General features: G+C 52.3%; 2 protein-coding genes and 1 long non-coding RNA gene across 3 annotated transcripts; 1 reads left to right on the top strand and 2 right to left on the bottom strand.

Moving 5' to 3' along the window:
* Positions 1-1,564: 1,564 nt before the first annotated feature.
* On the bottom strand, positions 1,565-4,873 carry LOC140261574 (uncharacterized). The gene is made up of 3 exons (XR_011905746.1): positions 4,829-4,873; positions 4,668-4,721; positions 1,565-1,750 (listed from the first exon to the last, which is right to left on the bottom strand). It is a non-coding gene; the product is annotated as an uncharacterized lncRNA (long non-coding RNA).
* Positions 4,874-7,601: 2,728 nt separating this feature from the next.
* POU2AF3 (POU class 2 homeobox associating factor 3) lies at positions 7,602-12,968 on the top strand. Its single transcript, XM_072354663.1, has 5 exons — positions 7,602-7,721; positions 9,308-9,402; positions 11,041-11,098; positions 11,818-12,044; positions 12,639-12,968. The coding sequence occupies exons 1-5, from the start codon at positions 7,715-7,717 to the stop codon at positions 12,966-12,968; spliced, it is 717 nt and encodes a 238-aa protein (XP_072210764.1). The 5' UTR covers positions 7,602-7,714.
* Positions 12,969-15,960: 2,992 nt separating this feature from the next.
* On the bottom strand, positions 15,961-21,283 carry NFKBID (NFKB inhibitor delta). Its single transcript, XM_072355057.1, has 7 exons — positions 21,206-21,283; positions 20,705-20,851; positions 19,575-19,626; positions 18,957-19,123; positions 18,719-18,835; positions 16,546-16,710; positions 15,961-16,032 (listed from the first exon to the last, which is right to left on the bottom strand). The coding sequence occupies exons 1-7, from the start codon at positions 21,281-21,283 to the stop codon at positions 15,961-15,963; spliced, it is 798 nt and encodes a 265-aa protein (XP_072211158.1).
* Between the last annotated feature and the right edge of the window lie 882 nt (positions 21,284-22,165).

Below are 22,165 nucleotides of genomic sequence, written 5' to 3'. Positions count from 1 at the left end.
CCTATTTGCAACCAGAACACACACACACAGCTGGGAACCCAGCTGGACACAAAACACAGCTCCAAGCATCCACCAGCAGCACGGTTCCTGCTGTAACACAATGCAACATAGTCTCTGTAAGGAGAAGACAGGCCGAAGCGGCGGTTGGAAGCAAACAAACCCCCATTGAGCGCTGCATCCGCTGCAGCAAGCTTTGGAGGTTCAGAACAGAGATAGGACTGCCAGGAAAGTTTGCTTTGGCACAGGGGAGATACCACACTCAAACGAAACGGTGCCATAAAACGTGCCCTATCGACGCACACAATTGCTTCCATCACTCCTGCTGTATACACAGCGCACGTCACCTCCCAGCTCCCTGTGTTACATGGAACAGCTGGATCCGATGCTTTGTCAGATGAACTTCGGGATTGAGCCCCACCTAACAGAAGGCAAGCTGTGCTTTTGTTTTATCTCTGTTCAATGCTTTGCTATTGGATCTGCCGTTGTTTTCCATGCTACTGGTTTATAAGTGGGACAGAAAACACCTGGACCGGCCAGATAGTGCAAAGCTATTAGCTGGGACAGAGCAGGGATTTCATTTCTTTGTCCTATCCAAACCAAAGTACATAAATATCTGGCACGAGAGACAAAAAACAGCCTGCCAGGAGGCAGGTGGCAAGCTGAGCCTGCTGCTGATCACACAGACACAGCTCCTTGCTGATGGGACCTCTCGAGATCTGCCTGCACCTCATGGAACTGCCTGCTGCTTACAGCCCTTCTGGCACCTCTCAACCAGATCCGAGGCACTGCATGATGGCCAGGGATATTCTCTCCCTTTCAACAGACAGATCCCTCCCAAGTGCAAGAGGTGATATCCATTTCTGGCTGTGTCCTGTATCCAGATGCTGACCGGTCACTACACAGACCACACTCACTTCTATCCTGACTGTTTTGATCCTAAGCTTCTTGGGAGCCTTGTGCCCAGACTTGATTGAAATCTCCCTCTGCTCAGTATCCAAACACCAAAATCAAGGGGCAGGTGCCCCCAAACTGCAGTCTCTACACCCAGCAAAAAACATTTGAGGTAACCATGAGCCAGCACTGAGATTCTGCATTACTTGCACCCTCTGCTCATCCCTTTCCAGATCTCCATGTATCTGTGCACCTGGGAATACAATGCCACATGAATTCAAGTGGTAAATGGAGCCCAACAGCGGGTGCTGAAAATCAGCCAGGCAAAATAGTAAGCCCCACTTTGAGACATCAAACGTGTCAGTTGTGGAATGGCTGTTTGTGTTCTCGCAGGGGAACACAGCTGGGTGTTATCCAAGGGATTAGCTTCAAAGTTCAGTTTTTCTCTGGAAGACCTCAACAAAAGCCCATCTGCACACCCCTCCCTGGTCCTGCAGGTGCGAGCTGCGTAGCACAGCCTATCAGCCTGGATTAGGGTGACAAAAAAAGAAGCCCATAAAGGACTCAGTGCCATCTTTCATCTCCACAAAGCATGTAACAGCAGTTGCTTGCATTCACAGATCCAGCTGCAAGGAACATGTACCTGCACATCGAGCATGTTGCATAGCACTGACCCAACCCCAAAGGGCAGAGGGCTTCAGTTTCCTGCCCAGAGCATCCCACAGACTCCAGGTGAGGCTGCTGTGAGCTCTGTTGCTGTTAGATGGGAGTTATGTAGCATGGAGATTTCAGGGTGTCCAACCTTTGCAGTGTTTGGATGAGCTCCTCTTCAGCTTGCCAGTGTCCGAAACGATCAAACCTTTGAAAAATGATGTGTTAGTGTTGAACAGATGTGGAATCACAGGCTTTTCTCCCCAAAATCTAGGCAACCTTCATCCCACCCATGCCACCAGACAACATCTGCAGCCATCTGGGCTTGCAGTAGGACATCCATGGGGACATCCTGGTCTGAGAGGACCAACCCTCATTAGAAAGGTTTTAGGACATCTGTCATTGCCCTGTGCCACCTCTAATGAGGCTCAGCTGTGCTAATGAAGCAACGACCTCCACCTGCTATGGGGCTGGGGCTGCCAAGGCACAGAGCTGAACACCAAGATGCTCAGGGGTGGTGGGCAGCATCAGGCTGAAGGGTGCTTTGATCCTCATGGATGCAGTGGATCCCCCTCTATGGGAGCATGGAAAAGCAGAGGTCAGGGCAGTAAGGTCACAGCAGAGCAGGAATGGGCACAGCAGAACTATGGGCAGCAGAAGGCACACGCTGCGAGTTGTGATGCTCTTCCCCCTCTTTCCTGCCCCTGAGGGCTTTTGGCCTTTAGCAGAACAGAAGGACAAACCTGGAAGGGACTCTCAAGCACTTTTCCTTTAGTGCACATTAAGACAAATAAGGCAGAAAAGCAGCACGGACCCAAGCAAACAATACAAAACCTGCCTTTAAGCAGCAGAGAAGGGCAGGTGAACCTCTGAGCCACAGACAGGCACTGGAACACACGGCGACCACACCAGGAAGGCATTCAGGAAGACTTCTTGGGGAGCACTGGGAAGGAATGGCTGTGGTTGTATCCATTTCAATCATCCCTGAGGAATATCTGCTTTACTCACTGCCTTTCTGGAGGCAGCTTTTCCATTCAGCACTTTAATGAGCACAATGGAAAGCCCAAGGAGCTACAAAACAGGCACTACTTCCTCAATTGGCCTCTGCTTTATACCCCAAAGCTCAGTAGTTGCGTGGATCTCATGCAAAAAAATCAGCCTTATTGCTAATTCCCTCTGATAGACAAAAGACATTGCTGTGCAGGGCACATGCACCACAACACATCATGGAACAAACAGCAGTAAGAGCAGCTCTTTATCTGACAGATAACACGATCCAGACTCGAAGCAAACAGCAGATAACCAAACAGCCCTTTGTATATTTATCACACCGCCTAATTGAGCGGCACCTTTTACTTGAGCGTGATCTTGCCTCCAAAAACAGTACATCTTTGTTGTGCAAGGAAAGCTCTATGGTGTGTGTGGGGCCAGGGCTTCTGACAGCTGAACACGTGTGGGCTGCAGTGATGCTAAGCAGATGTGCTGCAGAAGCCCAGCTAGCCCAGTCCCACTGCACTGAGAGGAAGTCATGCAGGAGGAAATGGACTAATGGGCTTAAATTAAGCCGCACCATTCATCACCCGATAAGGAGCCAGGAGGCAATGGAAATCAAGCTCCCTGCAACATGAATGTGCTTGCTGCAGGGAAAGCCGAGGGTGGGCAGCTGCAGAGGCGCTGTGGTTGAATGAGGAGAAGCCCTCCCCAAATGCAGAGTTAGGGGTGTCAAACAGTGCTGGGCTGCTTCCTACTAAGATTGGAGCCCAAACCCTCGTGCAGAGTGCTGCACCATTACCTTCAGCCAAAGGTTCAGAAGAGAGTACAGACAAACTGGCAGCATGATGCTGTAGCCACGGGCAGGCAGAAGCACACGTAGCAAGAAGGGCATCTGCTGAGCCCCAATTTGCATTGTGGCAGCTCCAGCTCTGGAGCAATGGTCCCACTGAGGTCCATGCAGACACCCAGCCCGAGGCAGGTGCAGCCCTTACCCTGTGGGGTGAATCTTGTCTGCCCAGAGGCCACAGGGCTCCTTCCTGCCACCTCCTGCAACTTGTGTGGGCTCAGGACTCATTTCCATGCTGGAACAGGGAGCAGCTGCAAGCCTCCCTCAGCACCAAAAGGAAGTCTTAGCGCTGGCAAATTTAATTCAAATCTAAACCTCTGAATTTGGTTGCTTGCTGCGGCAGGAACCTCCTGTTTGCACTATGCAAACTGAACACAGCATGGCACCATCACCGGCCATGGAACCATCACCAGCCAGCCAGTGTCTAGATGCAGAGCTCAACACAGCCCCATGGATGAGCTCTGCCCTCGAGGAGCAGGTGTCATTGCCACACTGCAATAAGGAATTAACCACCCTGAGCACAAGGGTCACTCGGGGCTAATTCTCCTGTACCTCGGGGCCAAGAGGGGATTGCTGTTGTTATTATTGCTCTCAGCATTGCTGTACCACCCAGCCAGGAGCTACAGACAACTGCCTCCATATACACCAGGAGCCAGCACAAGAGGCTCTGCAGCAGGGAAATGCAGCACGACAGATCTGGTCGTGCAGATTCAGCCTATTTTGATGAGCCAAGGACTTATATATCGACTCTTACCGAGACCTGTTTTGTGCTGACGCCAAAATAACTGCTCAGCATTGTGGCTGTGCTGAGGGACCTTGAAATATATGGGAAAGAAAACAGTTATCTTGATAGTTCTGCCACCAGCTCTGCCCAAGTCCTTTGAAATCTCTTCTTAGCCTACATCTGCTAAACCTCAGAGGCCCCGGGCTTGAAATCTCAAAGATAATCTCCCCATAGTGATGGCACCAAGGCTCATTGCAGCGCATCGCAGCCACGCCAACACCTTCCTGAGCTCCGTGCTCAGAGAACTACCTCGCTTTGAAGAGACATTTGGTAACATGCCTTTATCTTTTGTGGGTCAGTGGCAACACGACTCAGTCATCTTTATGCCCCCTTCCCTCCCCACCAATAGATAAATGCCTTCTGTGCTGGGTGGACAGAAAGACACAGCCCCAGAGGAAAGTATTTAGAAGAGTTAACCCAAAAGCAGTGATAACTAAGGGAAGACCCCCATAGCCTTATGTGAAATCCCCAAAGGGAGGAGAGGTAAGTAACAGCTCCCACCTGTTTTGATGGAGGTGGCCCTTCTTCCTCTGTGCCTTCCTGTCTTCCCTAGACCTAAAGAGAGAAAGCACAAAGCCAGGAGCTGACAGCGCTGTTCCTTAAGGTCCTGGGTCAGGAAAAAGGACAGAGGCAGAAGGTTTTGCTGCCAGGCACAGGCTCACCTCTCTCCCGAAGCTCATTTGGCTTGCTGCAGGTGGAGATGTGCTGGCTCAGGTGCTACAAGCTCTGGGCTGATGCTCCTGGTTAAGCCAGACTGACTCCCGCCTGGGGAGGGGGCTTTGCTTGGCCCCTGCAGAGGGGCACTGTGGTTCCCCAGCTGTGATTTTCCCTCATCCATCCCTTTCACCTGCCCACAGCAGGTTTGTTCATCCCAGCTGGTTACTGCAGGCAGAAACTTGCACAGAATCATAGAATGGCCTGGGTTGCAAAGGACCCCAAGGTTCATCCAGTCCCAACCCCCTGCTGTGTGCAGGGTCACCAACCAGCAGCCCAGGCTGCCCAGAGCCACATCCAGCCTGGCTTTGAATGCCTGCAGGGATGGGGCATCCACAGCCTCCTTGGGCAACCTGTTCCAATGTGTATCACCCTCTTCTTTCTGATTGTTCCCATCTCATTGCTCCTTTCCCTTATCAAGACCAGCCCCTAAACAAACAGCTTTCCTTATCCCTAGACAACATCTCCATTAAGTCTGCTGAGGTCTCTAGAAACATCCTTTGCTGACTCTGGGCAGCTCCCCATCCCTATCTCTATCCCTGCTCTTCCCCACGAGCCAACTCCACTCATCCCACAGCGAACCTCCAGCCCTTCACCACACCTTAGTCTGGACAAAGGAGGATAAAAGGCCCACCTAAGGCCTCCGAGAGCTGGAGAAGGAAAATAGTTTGTTACTGAAGCAAATGAGTTACTTGCGTGCTTTTTCCCAGCTGGTCCTTCAAACAGAAGGTGTGAACAGAAGCACTGATGCACCATATCTTGCTTATGAAAGCAATTCTCACGGACGCCCCCCAACCCCACCGTCGTGCTCCATCCCGCTGTTACCGGAGCAGACATCGGGGCCGAGCCCGGCGTGCAGCCGCGGCCGCTAGAGGTAGCTCTGCTCACACGAACACGCGAGTCCTGCGCTGCCCTTCGGGGCCGCTCCTTCCCTCGGGTACCCACGGGAGAGGCAGCGAAACCCTCCCGGATGAATCCCAGCACCTGCGGATGTGCAGGGATGCTGCAGGAGACCCTCCATGAGCCCCCCTCCCACAGCCCGGTGCGCTCCTCCATCCCTCAGCCCTCCAAGATTTCCCACTCTCCATCAGCACGGGCTCCACGCGAGCCCCCCATCCAGAGACTGGGGTGAACTCTGCTGCTTTCAGGTGTCCCCCCGTACCGCCCAGCCCCACGGCTGCACCCCGGTACCCCCCAGCAGAGCCCCGGCTGTGCGGCTGCGGCTGGCCGGGAGCGCCCGGCTCCGGTCCTGCCCTGGTTTCTCTCCCCGATGTCGCTTCCTGATTCCCCAGCCCTGTTCAGACCTGTTGGGAAACGCAAACCCCCGCGGCTCCATGTGCCCCGAAGCCCTCGGGCCGCACCTTTCTGTTTGCCCGGGGGGGGTGGGAGGGGGGCAGACAAACTCGGCCAGCAGCCGAGCACCAGGAGGGCTCTTTTGGATGCGTTTGACCCACTCAGCTCTTCACTTGGAATGGCCTCTGGAAACACTTCTAACCCAAGAGCAGGCTCCCCTCTGCATCTCCAGCTCCAAAGGCAACCACCACTGTGGCTTCTGGGAAGCATCTCCAGCAATGCAAGGGCATCAATACATTTAGCTTCATCAGGAGGTCCCTGTGCCCCCACTGAGCCCCCTTGTGTCTCATAACAGGACAGGGAGAGGGTTCCTTGCTGGGGCAGTGTCCCTACACCCAGCACAAAGGCAGAGCAAAGGAAGGGACCACCACCATGCCCTCTCCTCCCCAAAACTGAGTGCATTTGTTCTACTTCAAGAAGAGATTCAGTCTTAACAATAACCCCAACTGAGCAGCTGGTAGATGATTAACAGCCCGGCCTGCATTCTGCCATCAGCCAGCTATTCCCAAGGCACGACACTGCTGTGGTGCTCAGGGTAAAGAATAAAACACGACTTAAAACCAAAAAAAAACCCAAATACATCACTACAAAGCAGGGATGGAATTGCCCAAAACCTGCATCATCCCACCAGGCTGCAGCCCATCTGCTTGCAGCACGTGGGGCAGGCCAGTGCTGCAGCACCCATCAGAGGGGTTGCCTCGTGCAGGGAGAGCACACAGCCTGCATTTAGGGGAACATGCATGTAAACTCCAGTACCAGGCCAGCATGCAGGGAGAGGGAAAGGAGCACAGTGGGAGGAAGCAGGGTCCGGGTGGCTTCCACCAGCATGCCCAGTGTGGCCTCCCTGCTTGGCCACATCCGCCCAGTGACATTTTGGTTCAAAATCCAGAGTATTTTCCCTTAAAAAGTGCCAAATAGTGCAAAAAGCCACTCGGTCCTTTGCTGTGTCCTCTCTGCAGGTAGCACATGAAATATGAGAGGGCTGGAGCCCAGCCTGCACGTCTGAGGGGAAAACACTGAGCTGGGTTCGAGGCATCTGCTTCGTTTGGGGAAAGATGGAGAAAACCCTGAAAATGTCAGAAAAGCACAGAGTGAGGAGGGCAGCCCCGCTGGATCTTATTCCCCCAGACCCTCTGCTAGATGGGGATGTGCTCGGTTTCACAAAAAGATAGCCCATTTTGTGGAGCCTTTGAATATTCAAATTGAAAGTATCGCGCAATCATTGATTGTCAAATCATTGGTTTCTAGAGGTTTTAAATACTTGGCATTAGGGGAGAAAAACTCAAACTTATACCCGTAGGTATAAAACAATAATATTTGAGCGGGCACCACCTGGCATCGCCACGAGGCCGCCGGGTCCCTCGGCCCCCCAATTCGCAGCCCGCCGCCTCCAGCTCCCATCCCCCGCCGCGGGGCCGGGGCCGGGGCCGCCGCCGCTTGCACTGGGGCCGCAGGGCGAGCCGCTGCCACCGCCGCTCAGGATGTCCGGTAAGCCCCCGGCCCACGGAGCCAGCCCGGTTTGGGGCCGTTTCGGTGTTCGCGGGGTCATTCGGCGTGCGAGGAGGCAGCGTCGCCTCCCCGGGCGAGGAGGAAGCGGGAGGGCGGGGAGCGGGGAGGAGGCAGCGAGCGGCTCCTGCCCGACGGGGCCGGGGCGCAGCGGAGCGCAGCGGGCAGAGCCACTCGACGGAGCCCCCACCCCATCCCCGGCCCCGCAGCCGGGACCCTCCGCTCACCCAGCCGCCCCGCTCTGCCCCAGCCTGCCCTCGCTCTGCCTGGCTCCTCATCCCCCGCTCCTTCCGTGTTCAGCCCGGAGGAGCCGGCAGCCTTAACCCACGCTCGCTTCTCGGGGTGCAGCCCCCCCCCGCCAGTCACCAGCTTAGAGGTATGGCCGTGCCTCAGCTGTTGGGGTTGGCTTGAGAGCTCTCATGGTGCAACTGACAGCCCTGCCTGCCTCCCTGTGCAGATAGACGTGTTGCACGCATCCCAAACTCACAGCAGGGTGGGTGCCCTTCCTGGCTATACGGCCCGCTAAAGGGAGCTCTCATTAAATTCAGCTGAGGGTGCAGCTCAGCAAAGTCTCCTTGAAGCAGCCCCAGCTGAGCTTGCTGAGTGGCTTCCAGGGTGACCCAGCAGCACCTCTTGGCAGCATCTCCTCAACCACAGCTCGGAGGGGAGGTCAGACAGGATGGAGAGATGCTGCATATCCATCAGCAGCAGGGAGAGGTTATAGGGGGGGAGCAGAGCGTGATCGATGTGTGAGCACAGCCTGCAGTGGGACAGGGAGCCTGCAAGCAGCTGTTGGCTGGGACCGTGCTGGTGTGCATAGGATTGGCTGTGGGATGGAAATAACAGCAGAAAGTCAGGACGGAAACTGAACTGCCAGAGGCTTGAAGGATTTCAGCATGAGTACAACAGGTGAAAGTGATTCTTCGGATGAGATAAATTCTTTGCCATTTCCTGTACTCAAAATCCCTCCTCAGGTAGTGGCTGATGATTGATGGTTGTTTGGGGCTGGATTAAAGGCATCCTAAAAGCTCGTTTGAAGGCAATGGGAGTTGCACAGAATGGGTGAACCGAAGAGATAATGGAGGCTTTGCAAAACAAAAAGAATAAAAGGAGGCATGAAAGCGGGCATTTTATCTGTGTTTTATTTAACCCTATGAATAACCACCCACGTATTGGTATTGTTTGATTCCTGCCCTTCATCTGCCAGACCAAGCAGTTCCCACTTCTGTTTTCAGGTCCCAGGAGCAGCAAACACAAGGGGGATTTGAATGGATGAAGCAGCAGCACCAGATGGAGCTGGGTGTTAGGACACCTGGAAGGCAAAATAAGAGATACCAAAGAATAAAACCCATATGATTAACATATAGGATCAAACAACTGGTTGGGGTTTTTTTCCCCTCATAATTACCTGCTTGTCACAAGCTTGAGTAGCAGGCGTGAAAGAATTGCCATTGCAAGTCCCTTCTGGAGGGCAATGTTAGCTCTAAGCAGGGGGTGCCTGAAAACGTGCCACGTGCTCCCCAAAAGGTCCCCCATCCTGAGGAGAGTCTTTCCATCCTTTCTTTCAGGAAAGCCCAAAGTGTACCAAGGTGTCAGAGTAAAGATCACTGTTAAGGAGTTACTGCAGCAGAGAAGGGCGCGACAAGCAGCAACCGGCACAGCGGTGAGTGACCCACTTGGTGTCTGCTGTGTATCTTCTCCCTTCAGCGTTTGTTTAATGCTTTTGCCAAGGTTGTAATCTATGTGACATGGGGTTTGAGCACGGCAGGGTGATAGGGAAGAAGGAAACTCAGCCAGGACCGCAGCAGTGGTGCAAACCGGTGCTGGGCTGAGCCTTGTGCAGGTGGAGGATGTGTCCGTGGCATGGTGCCCAATGCAGCCAGGGCGAAGGTGTGCCATGCTGAAACCACACAAGGTTTGGGAATATGGGAATCCAGGTCTCTTGTGTTGTCCAGCACGACCTGAGCTCCATTCCTTCTTAGAGTGGGGAAGGAAAGAGGTGGGTTCACCTGTGTGCAAAGCGCATGCACTCAAACTCTCCCTATCTTTGTGAGAGCCCTCCAGCTCCAGCCACGCTGGGGATTTGCATAAAAAAGGTCAATAAATCATTCCTGCTTCCTGGTTCGTGACACCACGCCTTGGCATGGGTCTCAGATCTCATCTCCCACCTCCTGTACCTGATGGCAGCTGATTGCACAGGCTGGAAGCCAGGCAGAGCAGCCAGGGCCAGCAGAACACAGAGCTGCTGGGCTTTGGGAATGGGGGGTCTCTGCTCCCAAGCAGCCTCCGTGCAGAGTGCAGTTGGGTTTCCTTCCCAGTGCCAGCTGGCACGGCGCTGGTCTGAGCCACAGAGGAAGAAGCCAAATGGAGGCAGCGGGGTGGGAGGTTCCCACTGTGGATTCCTCATTGTCCTGGAGGGATCCGCTGCTGTCTGAGCTGGACCCAAAGACTTCTGCTGTGGTGCACATCTGCAGCCAAAGCCAGGAGGGGCAGTCATACTGGTGCCCAGGGCAGCCACTGTTAGCAAGGAAATGAGGTATCAGCATTTTGAGTAGAGGAAAAGAAGTGGAAGTCTGTGTAAGTTACAACTGAGGTGGGGGGGAAAAACGGATTTGCATTTGCAACGTAAAATCCTAGACCCCAAAGCACAAGCATCAGCACTCCCATTGCATTCGGGGCAGATATCTCCCCTCCAGCCAAGCTCCTGGAGCAAACACAGACCCATCAACTCTAGATTGCAGCATCCTTTGGGAATCCCGTCCCTTCCCATGGGGGCATAGAGCTGTGTTAGGGGGAGATACGCTGTATCTCAAACAGCATCAGCACCAGCCTCAGTGATCCAGAGATGCCTGGCCGTGGGGACACCTGTAATGCCTTTAGGCACACTTCAAGGCAGCTATTGCTGCACTTGTTAATGGTTTGTTCTTCATCATACTCATCCCTGCAAGTTCCCAAGGATCAACAGTCCTGGGCATGAACACATGTCAACGTGGGGAGGTTTGCAAGGCAGCCCCATCTCTGCTGCAGTGACAGCAGCGAGGCGGCAGGCAGAGTGTGCTGGTGATGTTATATTGAAAGCTTTGCAGCAGGCTGCTGCTTTGCTCCTCCAGCCCCATTATCTACACAAGCTCAGGCTAAGAATGTTGCTCTGTCAGTTCCAGAGAAGCTTACCATGCCTCAGCCCCAAGATAAATGAGCTTTACATGAATAGCTTGAAGCAAAATGACTTACCTCCGTGTGCAGAAAGACACTCCTGTGTTACAGCACCTCCAGACCCTTCCTCTCCCCTTCTCTTTGCCAGGTTTCCTGGGGCAGCAGCAGCATCCAGTTTGCGGAGCCTGTGTCTCCTCCTCACCCAGGTTGGTACAAAACCCTCCCAAGTGTCCCTTCCCAACCATTCCCACAGCCCTTGGCTAAGGCAGAAAGCCAGCAGTGCAGCCAATCAGCACCTGAATGGAGCCCATGGAATGCAGATGAGGATGCTGCCGAGAGGCCAAAAGGGGACATATTCCCCTCTGCAGGAGCACTATCAAACGCTCTGCTTGGACACTGCAGGAAGGCAGAGCCCCTTCCCCAAGGGATGCTCAGCCCCAGAGAGCGCTGCTATCCCTGGGCTGCAGCCCATGGGTTGTTACCTGGGAGCACTGTGCACTGTTGGCTCTTCTTGCTCTGCTGGCAGCCCCTGCAGCAGTGAGAGGAGTGTCAGACTTTCAGCTCCTTCCCCATCTCAGTGGATATCCAAGGGAAGGGGGAAGGGCTCTCGGGGCTTTCAGGTCCTTCAAGTGTTCTGCAGCCAAAGCAAAGAGACCTCAAGGGTTGGGCAGGTGTGAATATATACATTGTGTGGACAAGGAAATGATTAAATCATCAATATTTAGGAATCAATTTGCTTATGTTAATACAGAAACATGAGATGTACTCAAGGTCTTTCAGGGTGGTAAATCTCCATCTGTTGATGTACTTTGGGTACTTCTCACTCCTTCCCCCATCCAGCTACGCACTTCTACTTGCACCTACAAGTAGATACCGAATTGGATACTGAATAACGCGCTGCTTCTTGCTTTACCTTCTCCCCCAGCTCCTTTTGATGCAGAACCCATCTCTTCAGCTCCCAACTATTGCCCGTCAAGGCAGTTCTCAAACTGCTTCTCCTGTGAGGAGAGCCCCGGCCACCTGGAGCAGCTGGTGGACTCCTACCTGCAGGCAGAGGCGGCCTTCGAGCCATCCCTGGGCACTCTGCAGACACCATCGCATTACATCCCTGATTCCTTCCAGCCAGTCCCACTCTGCTTCAACCAGGGCTTGGTAAGCACCGTGTGCACCAAGGGATGCTGGGGATGGGGTCACAGCATGGGGCAAAGCAGCAGCAAGCTGATTTGGGAATGGGGGTGCAGATATCACAACACGGATGGTGCTCTGCATGGAGATCCCCCACAGAGCTCAGAGAAGGTCTCTGTTAGTGCTCATAGAACTGGAATCGCCTCTTGGGTTTAGTCTGCTGTTGTGATGATGCCACATGGGATGGGATATCCATATGGCCAGCTTAGGTTGCCTGTCTCAGTTCTGTCCTCTCCCAGATCCTTGTGTCTCTCAGCCCCCTCACCATCAAGACAGCATGAGAAGCTTTTCCTTGTCTCTGTGAATCAATACTCAGGAACAACTAGAAAGACTGGTGTGTTATCCATGTTGTTGATCTCCTCAAGCCAAAATATAGCATCACACCAGGCAATATGGAGAATATCAGCTCCATCCCTGCTGAAACCAGGACGTCCTCCAAGGGCCAACCTACCTTCTGTGCAGCCAGACCCTCTGAGTGGGCAGCAATCCCAGCTGTCCTGCTGCGTCCCCAAGACAACACCCCAAACCAAAACCTGCTTTTCTCCTTTCTCTCCCTTGCAGGCTACAGCATCCCCGAGCCCAGCTGATCTGCCCAACGCGCTGCCCCACGGCTGTCCTGCTCCCCAGCTGCCCCCATTCACCCCCCTGACCCACAGCCCACCCCCTGCCCTGGACCCTGCTCCCTACGGCTGCCCAGCAGAGGGCTGGCCCTGCCACCCCTCATCCCCCTACACTCCCCTCGCCTGCTGCTGTGCCGCCTGCAGCCCCCCACACATGGACCCCAAAGTCCCACAGCGCTTCCCCTGCCCTGGCACAGACTGCTCAGGCTGCCTGCCACCCACCGACGACTTCTTCAGGAGGGACAGGAGCTGGGACATCTGCTACAGCTAATGGGGAGGGGGCTGCGTGCTGCCTTCACGTCGGCATCGTTGCCTGGGAACTGCGCACGGTTGCACTGCCTCCATTGTACTCATCACTACTCACACACGGTGTTGTCACTACATTCATCCTCCTGTTTTCTGTGGTTCGGGGGTGGCTTTTATTATTTGGTCTTTATTTTATTTCCTGGTTTTGTTTGTAAGAACTCCCCCTCAGCTGACTTACCAAACCCACGTCACCAACGCCAGCTCTTTGTGTCACAAATAAATGACTTGGTACTCACACCACCCTTTCTCTTTGGCTAATGATGGAGGCTCACCAACATGGGGAAGGAGTCCTCAACCCCCAGCACACCCCCAGCTGCCACAGCAATGTCCTCTGGTGGCTCTTGTCACTGAACAGCTTCCTCTGCCCAGAGCTGGAGGTACTCAAACAGATGGGGATGCAACACATGTACTGCTGGCAGGTAGGGAAGCTCCTTCATTCTACCCAAAACCAAACCAAAACAAAAGCCCAACAACAAACCCAACCAATATTTCGTCCCCTTCACCGCGACATTCAGTGACGTTTTCCCCCTCTTCCCTGTTTTCACCTGGTTAACCTCAGAGCCAGCCCAAGCATTAAACCTGTTCTAAGCAGGAGTCAGCAGCTGTGTTTTTGCTGCACCTCTGTGATGCTCCTACAGGTGTCATTCAGTGGTGCTGGAGGTGCTTTGTTCCCTGTGGGGGTACGGTCACCTCCTGCCCCAGCAGTGCTGAGCTCCTGGATGCTCTCATACCTCCAAGCCCATCCTCACCAACATTAAACAGTTGTGGGAGGATGAGGTTGAGGTGAGATGTTTGAGGCTGCTGATGGAAATGGGATAAGCACATCCTCCCCATGGGCTGGCTGCATTAGCCTGAGCTTAGCAGAACTGCCAGAGGGTGTTCTCGTGCTGCAAAGAAAAGAACACGTGCAAATGGGTTGCAAGCATAGAACAAGGAGAGCACCCACATTAGCACAGCAAGGCTGACACTATCCCCATCTGTTAGCTAAGTCACTCTCCATCCCTGGCAGCCATTTCCCATTTCCCTGCTGCACTTCCTCGTGTTATTTTGCAGTCCCCCATAGCAAGGGAGGTGCGCACATCTCAGACACCAGTCCCCAGTGCTGTGTCAATAGCTCCAGGTGGCACGTGCAGTGCAAGCCAAAGCTTGCTCTGTGTTGACACAAGGATTCCTGGGCTGATTGTGAACTGGAAGGAAGAAAACAACAGAAGGGGACCATTCAAAGGCTGACTGTGGGTTTTCTGGCTGTGAGGAGCCTGTTATTTCCCTGCTTTCCTTCCTTGTAAAAGCTGATTACATGAGAATAGCTCGTGCCGTATCTCCAACAGAACTGGCACAGCGCTACCAAACACCAGTCCCTGCCAGGTGGAATAAACACATGGGCATGCAGAAATGGGGATCACCCCGCTCCGAGCCACGAGTAGCACCAGCAGCAGCCTGCAGTTATAGAGAAAATAAAGGGCTCTTATTTTAACCATTCGCTCCAAGGACCTGATCAAAAAGCTTCCCTTGCCAACCGCTCAATGGCTTTTCCACGGTGCCACTTGGAAGCGTTTGTTTAGAGATAACGAGCCTTTGTTCTCTGTGACTTATCTGAAGCCACAGGTAGGAAGAGATAAAGCCTGCAAACAAAGGGTACTGCACGCTGCTGCCAGCGCTGCTGCTGTTATAAAAGGGACATTCCTCCTCCAAACAGCTGCAAGAAATGGAGATGCTGCGATCCGACTCGAAGGGATGAAACTCATCGTGGCACAGAGAACAGCACAGGGAGCACTGCTGAGCCATGGGAGGGATCGTCTCAAGGTGGAGAAAGAGAGAATTTATTGACCACTTTTCCACGTCAATGCAGTTCTCACTCATTTGGGTCTTGTTACAGCATCCCACCAAAGCAAGGAAGCACATGCTTGAGCCGGCCAGTGCCCAGTTCCATGCAAATTTATGCAAACACATGCAAATATGTGTCTGCTTTCTTTTTGTCAGAGGGTGCTGGCAGGTTTGTAGGCATGATGTAGTGAGAAGCAGCAGCCAACCAGTAAAGAGGAGGGATGAGGAAGTTAGAAGGTCTCTTTTGTTTGGGTCTGCAGAACAGTCATTGAAGCAGTCCAGGTTTGCAAGGCTTACCAGAGGATGAGAAGCTCTGTGTTGGCTGTCACAGCAGAGCTCTCACTCCCTGTAGGCACCTGCCTTCACTCCTCCTGCCCCACACACTGCCAGCTGATTGCACAGCAATTCACAAATCATTTCACAGAAAGGATAAGAACTTAACATGGGATGAGGATAGGAGAGAACCCGCGCCACGCGCTCGCCCTCAAAAGCATCTGCTCTCTTTTCATAGGGTGAAAGGAGGGGGGCAATGGAGAGCTGATTCAGCTTCCTTCCTCAAAGTGCTAAGAGCAGGGACAGCAGCAGCTTGCAGGAGCCCTCACTTGGAGGTCTTCTGTTCAGCCATGCCCCTGGAAACTCTGCAGTCTTGGCGCGACCACTTTGGTCTGAGTCTTTCCCTCCTCCCCCCCTCCATGTTTGTGCATCCCAGGGACAGTTGAGCTCATTGCACATCACAAGGGCTTCAGCATTTCTCCCAGTGCCTCTGCACAGGATGTGAGCGTGACTTCCAGCAGTGTTTCTCAACCATTGCTACCAAGGACCATCTCTTGTTTTGGCCACCCGTTGCCATCAAACCAAAGCTTGGCTGTGTATTAAATGTTTGCTCATTTGTGTCAGGGGATTATTAGTGCTCCCTGTTAACAATATAAGCCTTTCAACCATCTCAGAGCTTATCTCTTGATATCTACCATGCTACTCATGGTCCAAAGGCCACAGGTTGAGAAACACTGCCATTCCTCTCCAGTATATAGAACCTGGGGGCAGAGACGCACTGGTTAACCATCTTCCTGGTTGTTCTATGGGGCTTTGTGCCATTGACTGAAGCTGAAGCCATTCCACAAGCTGCAGGCAACCTAGGATCTGGCATTCCGGCAACAGGAAATAAATGTTGATGCTACTTTCCCTCTCTTCAGCAAATGCCTGATCTGCCAAAAAAAAGCAAAGGTTTGTAATGCACCACATGAAACTGTGGGGGCTGACATATCACAAGCTGTGTGTGGACACTGAGATGCATACACACACACACACACACCCCTCATTATATAGACATATAGGCATAACTAAAGACACATTCTAACACACTAAGACCAAAATGAGCTCCAGGAGCCTCTTCATGCCCATAGACATGAAACATCATCTTCCCTTGAGTCATGCTGCCTTTAAGGAACAGCTGTAGATCGGTATAGCACAGCTGTGGCACTTGGAGACGTGGTTCAGTGGTGGGATGATGGTTGGACTGGATGATCACAGAGGTCTTTTCCAACCTTAACGATCCATTGATTCCAAAGCCTGCTTTGTGCTCCTCGATTTGCTGAAGTAGGAATCCCCCAACAAGCTCAGCCCCACGCCACACAACTTGGCCAACACTGTTGGCACGCAACGTCCTCCCTGTTTCCTCCACTAAAGGCAGAGGGCACTGGTGCAGCAGGAACACATACCTGGTCCCCAGCTTTCCCAGAAGGAGCCATGTGGATCGGCTGATCGTTGTCTAAGTTTCGGATGCTCGGGTCTGCCCCGTGGTCCAGGAGCAATTGGATGATTTCCTTCTGGTTCTTGTCACCATGCAGTGCAGCTGCCATGTGCAGAGCTGTGTTTCCATGAGCCTAGAAATAAACAACAACCCTCTGAAGGGCTGTGCCCCTTTCTTAGAACTGCCCTTAGAATGGAGGTTGGCAAAACAAGATCTAGAAACCTCGCATCATTTCTTAACCAGAGATGAGAGAGTATCCCTACCCCATGTTCCCTATTCATGGCTTCAGCAAGAGGTGCTCCAAAAGGCACTGCAGAAGGGAGCAGGGAGCCACAGCTCCAGCAGCTCACATCCCTCCATACACCACAGCCTGAGCATGGGGGGCTCAGCACGGGGCATGGCACCTGCCCATGCAACCCTAATGCTGCCCAGTGGGGTATGACCTGTAACGGTTCTACACGGCGAGAAGCAAGCATGCAGATGCACAAGGAGAGGTATTTTTAGCCGGCACCAAGTCTCGATGTGGCAGCTGTATCTGTTTGTTCCTCACTGAAATCATCACACGTTTCTGATGGGTTTGGGAAAGATGGGCCCAGATGGCACCGCGCATCACTACTCCAACTGTGAAAAGGGATATGTATGATTTTCACCTCCTGTTTATCAGCGTGACATAAGAGATGTGGAAGCACAGAACAAAACGGCGAATTAGAATGGAAATCTCTATAGTTATTCTTAGGCAAGGCATTTTTACAAGCACTGAACAAGCAGGCACTTGTCAATTTTACCATCCCATAAACTCAAGAGATAGTTTATAAACTCTTTATACGACTTCTCATTAAAAAGGAAACATCTGCATTTGTTTGCTGCATCTTGGTGGCAGAGGAACCTGACAGCTTCCAAACCCAGGCAAAGGGCCATGAGGACCAGGCCAGCTGGCAGTGCTTGATCTTAAAGCCCCTCCATTGACTTCAGTGGGATGTGTGTGAGCCACTATTTCAGTGCTCTATATCTGGGCTATAAAAGTGTGTTAAGATGGAAAAATACCTCCAAGCCCTCAATGCTTTTCTCATTGTGAAATCCACAACTGATTGGATTTGGAATGAGACAGCTTGCAGCAAGCAAAGGGTGAGCCAGGAAAGCCAAAACAGTCTCCATTTTCTTCCCTTTGTTGTGCTTGGAAGAGGTAGGAAGACCAGACAGGACCAGCCAACCCTGCCACTGCATTTCTTCCTGTCCCAGGCATCCCACCAACAAAGCTCCAAGCGATCCTATCGCTGTAAGAAGCTCTCCCAGCATTGTGATCAAGAGACAACAGCAGACTCCCCTGGACAAGATAGCACGTGCCTGATGGCTCTTCAAAGATACAGAAAGAATGCAGTAAAATAGAAACCCAGTGTAATTACCTGTGCATGCACACTAAACCAAACATGTTTCCCCATCCTCCAGCCCAATGGGTTGGATTTTGCACCCTAGCCAACAGCTCAGCTCTGCAGGAGCACCCAAATCACCACCCAGACCTGCACAGAGGTGGAAGCTGCTGGGATCTCTGGCTGACGGTGCAGGGTGATTGCTCAGCATGCACAGGAATGTCAGGATCTCTGCTCAGGAGGATGGGTGCAGCTGATGCAGCTACAAGATAGTGTCACTGCTTCGTGTCTGCTCAGAGGTGAAGCACGGGGCAGGCAGGGGGTGGGTGACAACAGCAGGGCTGGAAAGATCCCAGCTCATCCATGATGGCAACACCGCACCAAGGCAACATCTCAGCTCTGTAAGCAGAGCTACACAGTGCCTGAATCCGTGCTTTTAGCACTGGAGCTTTGACCCTTGCTGTGCAGGGCTCTGCTGGGGAAGGTTTCCAACACACAGCTGTTCCAAATGCTGCCAACAGCAAAGCATCACAACACTGCTGAGCTATTTTCTCAGATTTCAGCCCAATGTCACAGAGTTCCCATCCCTTCCTAGGAAACCACATCCCACACCACTCTCCCCCCATTCTCTGTCTTGCTGCCAGGGCTCAGCCCAAGCTCTGCACTAAGTCCCTTGTGACTGCCTCTTTGCTGCTCAGAAAACGTATCTGAGAGGGGAGACGGTGTTTTCTGCAGGACCCCAGGGCTATTTGCACTGCTTCTGTCCAGACTCACCTTGCTGTTGATGAAGTCCTTGGATTTGAAAGCATTCAGCTCCAGGAAATAGCGGAGCAAGGAGACGTTCCCATCCTGGACGGTGTAGTGAAGAACAGTCTTGTTGCTTTTCACATCCTATTTAAATGCAGACAAACACCACCAAATGAGAATCTTTCTGCAGAGCAACTTAAGGCACAGTCCCCGTACCGGCAAACAGCAGAGGGACAACTGAAGGATGGGGAGAAGCAGTTCCTACCCGGCTGTAGATGGAGGCTCCTGCCTGCACCAGCTGCTGCACGCACGTCTCCAGCTCCCAGCTCTGGTGCTGCAGATCTTCACTCTGCTGTTCCAGCAGTGCCAGGCGGCTCTGGTCCCGCAGCAGTGTGTTGTGGGCCAGGACAGCACAGTGCAGCGGGGTATGACCTGGGGACACAGCAGGGAGGGAGTGATGATGGTCTCCATCAGAGCAGCACCGTAAGGAGAGGATGTGAGCTCCTGATGGAGCTGTGGGTGTTCCTGCTCAATGCAGGGGAGGTTGGACCAGTAAGCCTTTAAGGGACTCTTAAACATTAAAAGATAGAGTGCATGCATCTTGGTATTTAAGCCCTGAGACCTTTCTCTAATTCCAAAAGTCCCATTCTGGCTGTACAAACAATTTGGAGGCATTCTGGTGCATACTCAGCTCCACGTGTGCACTGAGATACCACTGAGCCCTATGGCATTTGAGCTTCCAGCAGTGATGCCTCTGAGCCCACCACCCCATGCACCAGCCAACCCCAACGTGCATCAGTCCATGGCATTGCTGCTATCACTTCTTCCTTCCCTTCATTTTTGTTTTAGGACCACTATAAAATACTTGTGCATAAGGTCTCACCTTCAAAATCCTTCATTTCTAAATCGAGAGGGAGGCCTTGTGAGAGTATCACCTGGGAGTGGCAGAGAAATGGGGCAATTTTAGCTCAGCAGAATGTTGTCCAAACCACAATGGTTGGAGCTAACAAAAGATGGGAAAAAAAACCAACCAACCAACCCCCAGCCCTCCCAAAAGAAGCAATTAGACAATAGGTGACTATAGTTTAACTGTAGGCTAAGCAGTTTGGCACTAGATTTTGGTACTCTGAGCCCTATTTCCTAGCAGGGATGTCACTCAGTCACACAAGTTGATCACATTCCCCAGGTCCCCTAAAAGTAACCCAAGGACATGCAGCCAGATCTTCAGCCTTGTCTGGATTACCACAGGTCATGCATATTTTGCTCTGGACTGAATGCAGAACGTTGTTTGCATTGCAGCATCTTGCATGGGGATTTGGCTGCGCGGTGACTCATCCCAACCCCGTCATGCTGGACAAGGCACGGGAGGATTACTCAGAAACGTTAGGGCTTGTGCTGTCTTATCATAACGAGAATATAATATACCCAGAGCAAACATTGACAAGAGGCTTTGAGCTGCCTGATGTTTGGAGATTAGACGTCTCAGGTGTTAAGAAGAAGAAGAAAACCAAAAAACACCGTTGCATGTCATGCCTGTGACCCAGGCGAGCAGCAAACCCACGTGCACAATTCCTTGCTCCATCTGATTCCTCTTTTTATGTTTAAAAAACAAACACCGAGAGTAATAAAAAGACTCATTTCCACCACTCCAGTTGGCACTGATGGAATTATCTGAACGTGCAGCACTTTAAATGAAACACCTGCTTTCCAAAGAACTGCCTGTGTTATACATTAACCACTGCTGCTGGCCCTCCCGGGATGCGTGCCAGGCTGAACCGATGGCCACTGGAGCTGCGTATCCCATAATATTGGGTTTATCCAACCCCCATGCAGAGTCTTGCTCAACCCAAGTGAGCCCACCGTGCAAGAAGATAAATACACTTTTTTCTCCACTAAAAATCTTAACTGCTTACAGACATCCTCCCATCTGAAAGAGCTGTTTAAAGATGGCGATAATGAGACGATAACATAGGCTTGCACTGCTAAGAATGAAACCATAAAAGCTTTTCCTACCTGGAGAACATGGGCATACCCATACGTTGCAGCAAGGTGCAGAGCTGACTGCCCTTTGTTGTCTACAGCATTGACATCTGCTCCTGCCTGGATCAAATCATGGACGATCGCTGGCTGCCGGGCAGTGACGGCCACCAGGAGCGGGGTCTGCAAAGGGCAGCACAGCAGAGAGCCCTGAGAGTCTGGAAGGAGATGTGATCATAAAAAGAAGAAAGGCAGAGGCAGGCTGGGTCAGATGGGATCTAGAAGGCCAAGGGTTGTGGTGCACAAGCCAAGGGGAGCTCACAGGCAGATCTGGAGTCCCATAGCACCGTGAGTGAGAAGCACTTCCCAGCTCCTGCTGGGCTCTCTTAATTCAGATGGCAAACCAAGTGCAGCACTTTCAGAATGCCAGAGCAAGGCATAGCACTGCTCAGAGCTTCTCCTGCAGGAACAGAGAGGCTGAGGGGGGATTGCCCATCCCAAATGCTGCTGTTTGCAGGAGGAGATGGTCAGCATTACCTTTCCTCTGTGTTCCTTGGCATCAAGTCTCCGCAGCTCCTTCATGCGCTCTGCAGCTGCCAACGTAAACGCCCTCATACCTTTAGCTGCATAAATATGTAGAATTCTAAGACAGTAAATAAAGATATCAATCACTGCTTGGCCATGGATCACCCTGGAAGCAAACAGTTTTACAGGGTAGCAGTGCTGCATTGGGGGTTTTATATCCAGAGTCCCCCCAGATTATGCCATAACCCCAAGGGCTTGAGATTCAGATAACCCATTTCCAGGAACTGGGTTTTCTACCTCAACACAACTGCTGCTTTCCCAATCCCTCAGCACCCCAAGCTTTGCCACGCTGGCTCCTTTCCACATCAGCACTATCCCTCAGGTGAGCTTGACACTTGTGCCACGATGTACCAGAGACCACCACAAACTCAACACTGGGGCTCCCACTGGATTGGAGTCACACAGCCTGCATGCCATGGTAGCATAAAACCATGGCACAAGGCAGCCCTAGCAGCCCAATTTACTCACTCTCAACACTTCTTAGTCATAAACTGGTGGGCAGTCGCTTCTTCCCCCAGGTAATTTTGTACCCCAGAGCCACAGCTTGCAATTTTAGGAAGTAGAAATGCAACTTCACAGCTGGTCTGGTTTGCAGTCAAGCTCCGCATGAGCTGTGAGCGCACACCGCGCATCCCCATGGTTACCAATAGCAGATGACTGTGATCAAACCAACACCCAAACAGCAGCAGTGCTTGTGTCAGTGAGCAAGCAGTGCTCCCAGCCCATATTTGGACCACAGAGATCCTCTTTAGCCTGACTCAATGCAAAAAAGTAGCAGAAAGACCAACAGCTCCTTGGGCTCTGGGCTGTACTCATGGGCTGACTGCTAACCCAGCGTGCTGGGTTCTACTTCTGTGTAGGAAATAAAACACTCCAGGCGTATGAAAGTTACTATAGATCTTTATTGGAGAA

This window comes from Excalfactoria chinensis, chromosome 21 (assembly GCF_039878825.1).
Source record: "Excalfactoria chinensis isolate bCotChi1 chromosome 21, bCotChi1.hap2, whole genome shotgun sequence".
In the NCBI taxonomy this organism is placed as follows: Eukaryota; Metazoa; Chordata; class Aves; order Galliformes; family Phasianidae; genus Excalfactoria; species Excalfactoria chinensis.
Note: the sequence above shows the minus strand (reverse complement) of the source record. Positions and strands in the feature narration are given on the sequence as shown.